We start from the raw sequence: 12,087 nt of genomic DNA, 5'->3' as shown, positions 1-12,087 counted from the left end.
GGGATGAAAAACTCACTCCAGATAGCTAGAGACCCAGAGTAGAGGACGGAGAGTGACAGATGGGTTCCTATTAGGGGTTCAAAGATAGCCTTTCAGAGTATCAACATGCTCATTTGCTCCTATTTTAAAATGGTATGATTTGTGGTATTTAAGGAGCAAAAGAGTCTTCAAATCAGGTGTATGGAAATGGAAAATATATCAAGAGCAACCTGGTTCACTTCATTCATTTGGCCTAGAGTGTATATAGAACAATGGCATGAAGAAGGAGCTCCTGCTAAAAGTCACCACTTATTACTTTGTTTTAATCTTGCTTGGACATACGGCAGGAATAGTGAAGATGCCAGTGGGTATACCTGTTCTCCAGAGAACAGTATCATAGAAGAAGGAAAATTCCATTTCGGTGTGGTGCTCCAAAGAGGCCCAGCCCCTGGGGGCCGTCACGTAGATGTAGGACACATAGAGAGGCACATGTATGGTCAGGAATGACTGAGCAGAATCTCTCACCTGCCAAGCAAATGGTGTGCACACAGAGAGTTATTTCTTCCCTGGGATGAGAAGGTATATGGTTCTGACATCTCGTTCACCTTTTACTCTCTCATTTGGTCACTTATTCATTCAATAATTATTAACCAAGTGCCCACGACTGTGCTAGGTGCCTAGGCATCAGACAGAGCTTCCTCCTCAGCAGTGGGAAGAACTAAAATCGCTGCCTTTATGGAACCTCCAATCTAGGAAGGAGATGCATCCATTTAAAAAATAAAGGGAGGGGAAGTGTCCAGAATTTTTCTTTATATAGGGTGATGTGGGAAGGCTTCTCTGAGGAGGTGACTTCTGAAGACTGAGAAGAAGCTTTGCCTCCACTGTTCAATTGCTGAAGACTTGGCTAAGATTGTAAAGTAACACAGTTATTCACAAAGGATCAGTCAATAGTCCCTCACTGAAGCATATTTTACAGTGACCTGTAGGAGAGTCTGAATCAACCGTAATTGGGAAGATGCCCAACTGGGATGTTTTAATGAGGAGTCATATTTCCTGCAACAGGAACTGAGGTCATGGGATTTGGATATCATATCTAGGAAACTTATCAGCACACAGTTTAGAGCTGCATATGCTTGGATAATTTCCCATCCACACAATGCCTCACTAAAATAATTTTTGAAAAGGCAGGACATCCTACTTCCAAGAGACTATTTCTTCTAAGGGGATTCCTGTTACTGCTATTAACTTAGCTCAAAAATTTTTATTTTACTATGCAATGAACAAAAACTGGATAGAAAGATAAAATATAAGTAGAAGTTTTCATGGGGAAGCTAATTGTGTGTATGAATGGGGGATTTGGGTTATTCATTTTATTTTTTTCTCTGTAAACATATTATTTCTTTTATAACAAAAAAGCTTAGTTTGAGAATATTTTATTTTTGTCATTGGTAAAATGCTATAATAGTACTATGGAACTTACTTTGTTTTTGTTTTTGTTTTAAAACACAATGTAAAGTGTTTCCATGGGTAATTTAGGAAAAGAGCCAACTGTTTAATCAATAGCTGGGACATCAAATTTTATTTTTTAAAATATTTTTTTCATATTCAATGTTATCAGGGATTCAAGATTGGATTCCAAGCTTTTTGAAAGACTGCTAATTCCATACTCATCAAAAAAAAATCTTTTGAAATGCCTTATTCTGATTTCTTTAGAAAATTTTATCTGGACCTCACACCATCTTCTGCCATTTTAATATATAGGTTTTGTTAAAAACACATGGCTCAATCTCAAAATTGTTGCTATTAGAACCTCAATAATTCTTTAGTTGATTGGAAAAATTAATTTTCCCTCCTGTTTTTGTTTTATAACCTTTATCCCTCATGATACTACTTACTAATCCTTATAAACAAAAACAAAAGCTTGACAAATATCTACCACATACCTATACTGCACTAAGTAGCTTCCCATGTTGAGATGATTGGTGACGATTTTCAGAAGTTATGATAGGGAAAGATAAGAACTAGGGCTTGGCTGTAAGTTCTATATTCTTTCTACCCTATGCCAGCTGTTTCAACTATTTTTAAAGAAACAGACTGCAATGAAGTACTTCTGTGTATATATTCTGTGTTGGTTTAAGAAGTGGAGCCTATATAATGAAAAATCTTAAGTCTTTGAGACTTTTAGGCATATTCTGAACAAAAATATCCAAAAATGTAATTAGAGTAAAAAAGCATGGAGAACACAGAATACTAATTTTTGAGAGGCCAGCAGAGGAACCAATCACTTCGTTTTGCATTTTCCAGAGTAAATGTAGGTCATACAACTGCAGAAACACAGAAAGCAAACCTAAGAATGCCTTAATTTTCCATTCAGTAGAGGGCAGCAGTGCATATGAAATGAGAGCTAATCAAAATGAGAGCATTACAAAGAACACTAATTTTAATCAGACTCGTTCCCAAAATGATTACTATAAGTGCCTCCAGAAGTTCCTCTTTCAGTGTGGTTAAACCTGATTTGAGATGAAGAAGGAACGTAATTTTTAGTTCGTTGAGGTAACTGCATATAATTGGGTAGAATCTGCTTTACATTTAATTTTCCCATGAGGACACATTAGCTTAGTCCCTTTGATCTAACTGCCCTCCTAGGACCATGGCTTCTTACTAAAATTTTACTTTATCCCTAATGTTTAATAACTATTAAGAAAGTGTTGGGGCACTTAGGTGGCTCAGTCGATAAGTATCTGCCGTGGGCTCAGGTCATGATCTCAGGATCCTGGGATGAAGGTCAGCATCAGGCTCCCTGCTCAGCGGGGAGTCTGCTTCTTCCTTTCCCTCTGCCCCTTCCCCTCACTTCTATTCTTGCTCTCCAATTAATAAATAAATAGTGTCTATTTTTTTTTGTAAGGGTTTTAGTTTGGCACAGGTTTGGACTAGGTATGAAATCAAGTTGTTTTAAACAATTCTCTCTTCAAAATGCTTAAAAATAAAGTGCTGTACTTGTCTTCAGAAAGGGTGTACCTTATTTTGACTTATTTCCCCAAACACAGAAGAGAATACATCTACTTTGTAATAACCTTACCATCAAATGTAAATCCTTTTGGCTTTCCAAAATATACCTACAGAGAAAAGACATATAACTAGAGAAGTAAATATTAGATTCTTATATAAATGGGAGTGCTCAACAGTAAATTTTTTTCCACATTAATTTTCACATTTTCCACATTAGATTTTCCAATTCACTGATTTAGAGGACTTTGGGGGGCTCTTTCTCTAGCCACCATGCTGCTAAGGGACTTGGCTATCCTAGTTCTTGGGAGCCACTGGATGCAACAGAAGTGTTTCAGGAACAAACAAGGTTTTATACAGCACTCAGGTGCCCGAAGGCTTCAGAAAAACCCCTGGCGCACACCTGGAAGTCGGCAGTCACAGAACCCCCACAGACATCAATCAGCTCAGTCATGTCGTAGTAGGCATCAAAGGTCCAGACGCAGCTCTTCAGGTTCAGGTGTTTGTAGAGCTGGATGGTCTTGGGCTCCCGGACGCTAGGGTCAAATTGGAAGGGGCGGTCGTAGCCAGGCCCCAGGGCTGTGCTATCGTACACTTTGTTGTTCAGGAACCCTGCCTCTGTGCGGGAGGGAAGAACAAGGAATAGGGACTTACTTCACTCAGCAACATTATATGGTTTCATTCATTTGGGGAATATAAAAAATAGTGAAAGGGATTATAGGGGAAAGGAGAGAAAATGAGTGGGAGATATCAAAGAGGGTGACAGAACATGAGAGACTCCTAACTCTGGGAAACGAACAAGGGGTAGCAGAAGGGGAGGCGGGTGGGGGAATGGGGTGACTGGGTGACGGGCACTGAGGGGGGCACTTAATGGGATGAGCACTGGGTGTTATAGTTGATGTTGGCAAATCGAACTCCAATAAAAATACACACACACACACACACACACACACACACACACAAAAAAAAAAAAAACCAAGGAAGAGGGACTCAGTCTGTGGACACGTCCCTCACTGGCTGCCCAGAAGATGAGTGGGGAAAAGTGATGTGTCCTTGTGAGACTGAGATAGTCTACCCTCTACCTGAGATTCTACTAAGAGACCAACTAGGGCTCCCAAAACACACTGGGCGAGAAGCTAAGGGGAGCTAGATTTGTGCCCACGGCCTAGTGTGACTGTGTTCACAGACTCCTCTAAGAGGCTGCAGGAACCTTAGAAGAAAAGGTGAGCAAAGGATACTATAAGTGGAGTCAGAGTTCAGGGGCCCCACGTGTCTTTAAATGAAAACATACTGAGGCTTGGCAATCAATCCTCGAAGAAACACATTTACTCTCTAGATAATTTGTTGATGAATTATTTTTTAAGACTGATTTAAAAAAAAAATAGCTTTGATGTAAAGCCAACAAACAAATATCTGACTACCTTCTCTGCTTCCACAGTTTCTGAACTACTGGAAAAAAAAAAAAAAGTCTTACTTTCGTGTTAATGATAGCGCACTAATGATGCCTGACTAAACCTCCCCTGCTATGGGCAAAAATTATTGGATCAAATGCTGCCAAGCAACTGAACTGTTCTAAATTAAGGAAGGCCTTTATGCAGCAGAGAGCTAAATACAGATACAATTTTAGAATATCCGATTAAAAATTTTATGATACTAAAAGCAACTATAGTATTCTGAAAGAGTTGATGCATTTCTTAGAATGTTTGGCACCAGCACATGGTCCTCTGCCCTCAAAAGGACGAAGAACTCAATGAACATGTGTTCAATTAAATTGTGTTTAGGTAGGAAGAGGTACAAACTTTCAGCCTATAAACATAGTATGTTTCTTCCAGTGGCTGATGTGGGCCACTTAAACTTTCACGTGTAGCTCAGTGACTTGCAAATAATTTACATTCAACTAATCTCTACTCTATAAAGAGCATCACTACCTAAAGTTGATGCTTACTGAATACGAGAGAGCATATGAATGCTTTACTATCTTCCCAAACACTAGTAAATGACTTGTTGGTCGTCAAGGGAGGGAACACACATTTAATGCACACTTGCTAAGGTAAATGGAAATGGACAGGATTCTTTGCAGAGTAAAACGTCTGCTGTGGTTAACATAGGGATGCGCTTCCTCAGCTGTCAGCAACTACAGGCCTGCATCAGTGGCACACTGGCTCCTTGGGCCACCCTTACTGGGGCCCTAGCACCTAGGGACTGACTGAGATGTGACAGAAAAGCCTGTCTGTTGAGGCTGGAAGTAAGGTGAGTTGGATGGCTAGGCTCTCTCCAGAGCTCCCTGAAGAGTGGGTGGAGGCTTTGGTGGGGCTATGTGGTAGTCTGACTCATCCCTCTGCCTCATTCTGCTTCTTTTCCTCCCCTTTGACAGATGCTGATCCCAATAAACATCTTGCACCCCATACTCCTTCTCAGCTCCTGCTCCAGATAACCCACCCTACAACATGTGACAGCTGTGCATTAGCTTTCTGAAGATGCTGCAATAAGGGGATTTTAGGGACGCCTGGGTAGCTCAGTGGTTGAGCATCATCTGCCTTTGGCTCAGGGTGTGGTCCTGGAGACCCAGGATCTAGCCTCACATTGGGCTCCCTGCAGAGAGACTGCTTCTCCCTCTGCCTGTGTCTTTGCCTATGTCTCTCATGAATAAATAAATACATCCTTTTAAAAAAATAAGGGGATTTTAGAGCACAGATCCAAACATGCTCACTATTGGGGAGGGAAAGAACCAGCATTTACCACAGCAGGTGCTTTAAAAATGTCAACAAATTAAATCCTCACCCTGACGGGTATCGCTGGTTATCCTCACATCATGGATAAGAAAGTGGTTTGGGGAGGTCCAGCTGTCTCTGTTCAGTTGTACAGGTAGTGGATTAAGGATTTGAACCTAGGTCACTTTGATTCCAGCATCCTTGTTTTTCCCTATTCACGTCACTGTCTAAGCTGCCTTCGTCTGGTTGCCTGCTAGGAAGGAACTGCACTCATCATGCAGCTTTCGAAGACCAGGAGACATGACAGCAGAGTTCACTCAGCTGTGTCCCTAAGGGCCACTGTGCCAGGCTGGAATGGGAAAGCTAGCATGGAAGTTGTCCCTCACCCGAGATGCCTCTCAGGTCGCGGGTCGTGACGAGATTGGAGCAGACGTGCTGGTGTCTGTAGATGGACTCGGACAAAAGGAAATGCAAGTTGTGCAGCGGCATGGTGGAGATGAGGGGCAGCATTCCGTCCTGGTGTGGGATCTGCACAGAGATGTGGATTCTAAGGCAGAAATGGGCAGAGGTAGTGCTTAGGTACCTGCTAGAAAGAGTTAGTAGGGCACATTTCTTTCTCATAACTGATTCTGCCTTCACAAGTGAATTTACCTTTTTTTTTTTTTTTTTTTGTCCGGAAGCTTCCCATGAAGGAACACAGGGTATGACGTACTCCTGGGGTTGTCCCCTCTGCCCCCCTCCCCTAAGAGATCCTCCAGCTCAGAACAGATAGCAATAAAAAATCACAGTTGTTTCTTCTATACAAGAAAATATAACATCACAACCACAAATTACTTGAAAGCTTTCTTTTGCTTTAAATAGAAGCTTTGTTTCCTTGTGAGCTATGGCCCAGTGACTCAGAGAGGCACCATTCCCCTAACCCATCACAGTGAGGGCCTGGGGAGACTGGGTAGGGCTGAAACCCATATTTTTTCAAGTATTTGTGCCAAACAACATCACTGAGCTCTTTCAACTCTAAGGAAGCAAGGTTGATACTTCCTACTCAGGAAAGTATCTTAGGAATAATCATATCCCACTCCTCCTGCTGTATCCTCCTAACCAGAAGAGCTTTCTCCTTTCTCTTCCTTTAAGCTCCAGCCATGTGGGCAGCCCTTACCGGCTGGCCTGGCCGCATTTGCAGGGTGTTCTCGCCTCATCTGCGTTTCTCAGAGCTCAGATGCCTTTACACCAGGACATCTGTAACTTATTCATATTGGCTGCTGTTTCTTATATGCTCGCAGCCTCTGTTTATCTTGCCTCCCCACAATGAAGACAAGGATTATTTCCTTCACTTCTTTTGTTTTTCCAGAGGATATAGTATAAAATTCTAAATAAAATACGAGCTTAAGTTAATAAATATTGGTTAAGACTGCGATACAACAGAACTCTAATCTGCATTATTTTCATTGTGCAAGTTTAAATTTTTAGCATGTTGATTGAGGGTGTCTTTTTGAGTTTTTACAGCTTGTCTCTTGGAACAAAAGCCCAATAGGCATTTTTAAGAGGAATCAGAACCTTGGAATATGAATAGGATGTCTCTTTTGCTAGGAAAGGGTCAGTAGTGGCCTGAGCACTTCTGTTCCTGCTTTTTAAACAAAAGTATGTCTTACTATGTTAGAAAAAAGAAAGGATTTGCATAGTCTTGCCTCTGTATTTAAATGTTTTTTTCTCCATGCAAATGAACCCCTTTCTCTGAACTCAGTTGCTCATAAAGACACATGCACAAATACCGCAAGGTTTAATGACTATACATAATATACATGAATTCTTTCTTGCTAGGCAAACATGAAAGTATCTTCCATCAAAATCATGGTAGCACAGGAAAAAATAAAAGCACATCTGTCCAGTGACTTTTAGTTTATACAGTACTATTACTCTGTTCATTAGATATTTAGTAAGTGTCTGTAAGGTGCCAAGAAGCACTGTCTCAGGCAGGGGGGTCCAAAAAAAAATTTTTTTTTTAAGTCATGATCCCCGTCCTCACCATCTACTATGGGGATAGAAAGAGAATGAATGATGATAATGCTCTGAACGAGGCACACATGAGTGCCAGGAGAGCTGGAAGGAGGAGCTTCCAAATTAAATTGGGAAAGATGATGGCGAAGTTCCTAGAAGGGATGTCATGAGCTAGGTATAGTAAGAAAACAGGATTTAGCTACAGGGGGTGGATGGGGGCTGGGAGAAGTGCAGTCAAGAGTGTTGGCATATGGGATCCCTGGGTGGCTCAGCAGTTTAGCGCCCGCCTTCAACTCAGGGCGTGATCCGGGAGACCAGGGATCAAATCCCACATCGGGCTCCTTGCATGAAGCCTGCTTCTCCCTCTGCCTGTGTCTCTGCAGCTCTTTCTCTCTGTGTCTTTCATGAATAAATAAATAAAATCTTAAAGAAAAAAAAAAAAGAGTGTTGGCATGGAAGAGGTAATGCAGCATAAAAGACTTGGAAGACCTGGGGATTTGATTTCAGTTTGATTCTCTGAGGTAGACTGGCAGGTGAAAATGCCCAGCTGAGGGACATGAGGCGAAGAAGACAGGCAAGGGCCCAGATTTTAGGGGGCCTTTGAAGGAGTTAAATTTTTCCTGAAGCATTTATCACTGTTATTCTTATTTTGCAGAAGCATCACTCATTATTCCGTCTCATCCAGAAAACCCACAAAGGAGAGCCCTCTCTGTGTGGAAGGCACCACCTGCCTGACCTGTTTGGATGTTCCTTGTGCTTGACGTCCAGGTACTTCAAGGTTGCGATGAAGGACTGAGCCTGGAAGCCTCTGGCTGTCCCAGCTACTACAGGCGTGTGGCAGATAGCACTGTCTGTTCCAATGGTAACGATGTTGCTCCTTAGGGGAGTCCCCACGTGGCCCACCTTGTCTACGGCCTTTGCCACACAACGCACATGGAACCTCCGGCTAAAGTAGATGCTATCCAGGACCTATGGGGGGAAAATAAAGTACTTAAGACATGTATATACTCCTTAGACTGTATCTTCTGGATGATAGGACACAGCCAGTTTCTGGTACAGGGTTATCTGTGCAGACCACCCAGCATCTGTCTCTCTACCCATCTATCCACTCTTCTGTTTATTCACTCACCACAAAACTACTGGCTTTCTCCCAGGAGCCAGGCACTAGGACAGAGGATTTACAGCCTCAGGCAGTATGTCAGACAAGGAACGAGTAGACAGATGTGAAGCAAGAGCCCAGAGATGACTGGTTACCAGCGATAGTACTGTTCTCTTCCTATATTAGGTTCAGCATAAGAACCACTCAACTGGTTTCCAGCCCTTCCATTAAGACTGGTTGGGGGATCCCTGGGTGGCGCAGCGGTTTGGCGCCTGCCTTTGGCCCAGGGCGCGATCCTGGAGACCTGGGATCGAATCCCACGTCGGGCTCCCGGTGCATGGAGCCTGCTTCTCCCTCTGCCTGTGTCTCTGCCCATCTCTCTCTCTCTCTCTGTGACTATCATAAAAATAAATAAAAATTAAAAAAAAAAAAAAAGACTGGTTGGCCTCCAAGTCACTTTGGCTGAGGGTACAGTGTCAGGATATAGAAGAGATATGGTCCTTTCCCAGGAGTTCTGATTTTTCTTTCTTTCCTACCACTAGTCCCTCCCCCAGCCCCCACCTAGGGACCACACACACTGCAGCGGTTACAATAACATGGAGAGTTGAAGTTGAGAACTTGGCCTCTGACACCTACTGGCCTTTGAAGATCTTTGAACAGAATCTTTTGTGTTCTCAGACATAGAGGAGCCGTAAGAATGCTTAATTCAATCTATGCAGAGGCAGCGTGGGTCACCACAACTCTTTAAGTAACATGTGCATACACATAGGGAAGTATATAACAAGAAAAATTAATTAGCAGTTCTGTGTGCCATAGACCTCCCACAAAGCGATTGTACAAACTTATAAATTCTACCCATGAAAGCAATTCTCATTGAAGTCCATTAAAAATTAAAGAGGATTTTTCCATTAAAATTTTTTTAATTAGCTGCCAACGTTTTATTTATTTATTTACACACGGACTTAGTTCAGAAGGGATTTGAGGCATCTTATAAAAAGGCACACGATACAATGATATTAAATAAATAATTAAAGAAACAAAGACAGAGCAAAGGAAACTGGGATAAAAGTATTAGTCACCAAGTCATTGCAAGAAGAAAAACTGAAGCATAATGTAAAATATTAAACGTGGTACCTGTTAAAAAATGTATATTTAGGCCACATCAGACCGAAAATTGCCTTCATGGGTTTTTGGAGAGAGAATTAGATACTGAGGAAACGATAAGCTGTTAAGTCTCGACATTTAAGTTTTTAAATTTTATCAGATAGTTTACACTTGAACTAGGTTATGTTGCAAAAGAATGGATCTTTTGACCTTTCCAAATAAGCTGTGCAAAAAACAATGAATATGAGTGACTTTGCCAAACCCAGAGGCCCCTCCCCACCCTCCCAGCCCCTGCCCGCCTATCCATCTGTACCTTCTCTCCACTATTATCCCTCTATGGGAAGCACTTATTAAAGTGAGAACAAACTGAGAGTTGACTAGGAGAAAATTGAGAAATCCAGTCTCAAAGAAATCTCTGTTCTCCAAAATTTGCACTAATTTGTGCACTATTTTCAATAAAAAACTGTTGAGGGCTTGCTATGTGCCAGCTACGGTGAGGAGGATCTCCACTGCTTTTAGTTCTCTCTCTGTGGAGAACGACGTCAACTGGCGTGATGAGCAGTCACCACAGTGCACTGTTTCTTAAGGTTGGGGAAACCCTCACTATTCATTGCTCTCTGATGGTGGCAGAAGTATTGGTTTGGTGTCTTGACTATCTGAGGACAGCAACGGCATAGTGAACTTTTCATGTCCTCCTACAATTCTGTATAATGTTGACCACTCAAGAAACATTTTATCCTTTGTTTAATAACTGTGCCATCCTGACTACCATCAATATGCTGAGCATGTTAGGCTATACAAATGTGGGAGAACACTTGGTCCACATCCTTAAGGACTTTATATCCTACTACTTACTGGATGATTGAAGAGATGTGAAAAAAGTAATCATTAATTGTACCTATATGGAATCTTTGACTTACTTTGCCGCTTTCAGATGACTTTTATATCTGATTTTTCAATGACCTTGACAAGCGGCTATGTGGAAGAGGTATTATTTTGCAGAGCAGGAAACAGAGACTCAGGGGAGTTAAGTAACCTCTTAATATCACAAGTTAAAAGTAAAGGAGAATCAAGATTAGTGAACAGGTTGTCTGATTACTAGCTTGGATCTTTTTTTCTACGACACCATATTACCTTTTCTTATAAATAAGCATAAAAACCTGTGTGTATATTATATGTATCTGCTTATTTGTTTTATTCCAAATGCCACACAAGGGCCTTAAGGAATTTGATGGAGTTGGAGTGACAAAGAGAAATACCAGTTTTCTCCCCATGCAACCAGGCCCAGAACCCTAGACCTACCATGTGGTTGACACTGGTGAATGGTGTGTTGTCAGTGATGGTCTCAAAGGGAGACCGGGCTCCACTGCCATCAGTGGGGGTGGCTACTTCCCAGCTGAACTGCACAGATGTTTGGTTGATGCCAGCCTCGCTGCAACGCTCCTTCATGATGGCATACTTGGGGAAATGAGAGTCACAGGGCGTAACACAAACCAGTGGGTAGCCTGGGGAGGGGGATTTCTTGACTCCTTCCTTGGTAACTTCTTCTACATGGTCATAGTCAGCAAGTGTGACAACCTGCAAAGGAGCAACAAAGCTTCAGCCTGGACTGGGTGCTGGGAGGCTCAGAGAACTAAGGCTCCCCTTTTGAGATATCTACAAGATCCCTTAACTGCTAGGGATTCTTTAATATATAACAAAAAAAGAGAAAAAAAGGAAAGAAAGAAAGGAAGGAAGGAAGGAAGGAAGGAAGGAAGGAAGGAAGGAAGGAAGGAAGAAAAGAAAAAAGAAAGAAAAGAAAGAAAAGAAAGAAAAGAAAGAAAAGAAAGAAAGAAAGAGGGCAGCCCCGGTGGCGCAGCGGTTTAGCGCCGCCTGCAGCCCAGGGCGTGATCTGGAGACCCTGGATCGAGTCCCACGTCAGGCTCTCTGCATGGAGCCTGCTTCTCCCTCTGCCTGTGTCTCTGCCTCTCTCTCTCTCTGCATCTCTATGAATAAATAAATAAAATCTTTAAAAAAAAAAAAAAAAGAAAGGAAGGAAGGAAGGAAGGAAGGAAGAAAAATACAACGGAGGTTTTCATAGTGCTTTGCCAGGCATACCTAAAAGATACTACAGATCTTTAGTGGTGGTGAAGATCCTCCATCTACCTGAGCTAAAAGCTTTAGTATCGTGTTAATCTTATTCCTAAACCATCG

The 12,087-nt window shown here is 42.0% G+C and overlaps 1 protein-coding gene across 1 annotated transcript in view; it reads right to left on the bottom strand.

Moving 5' to 3' along the window:
• FRAS1 (Fraser extracellular matrix complex subunit 1) overlaps positions 1-12,087 on the bottom strand; it is a 434,524-nt gene that overhangs the window by 31,230 nt on the left and 391,207 nt on the right. The window contains exons 63-67 of the mRNA XM_049104909.1: positions 11,197-11,472; positions 8,428-8,660; positions 6,083-6,243; positions 3,389-3,603; positions 354-504 (exon numbers count right to left, since the gene is read on the bottom strand). Of these exons, the coding sequence (XP_048960866.1) occupies positions 354-504; positions 3,389-3,603; positions 6,083-6,243; positions 8,428-8,660; positions 11,197-11,472 (1,036 nt within the window). The remainder of the gene's footprint in view (positions 1-353; positions 505-3,388; positions 3,604-6,082; positions 6,244-8,427; positions 8,661-11,196; positions 11,473-12,087) is intronic.

This window comes from Canis lupus, chromosome 32 (genome assembly GCF_003254725.2).
Source record: "Canis lupus dingo isolate Sandy chromosome 32, ASM325472v2, whole genome shotgun sequence".
In the NCBI taxonomy this organism is placed as follows: domain Eukaryota; kingdom Metazoa; phylum Chordata; class Mammalia; order Carnivora; family Canidae; genus Canis; species Canis lupus.
Note: the sequence above shows the minus strand (reverse complement) of the source record. Positions and strands in the feature narration are given on the sequence as shown.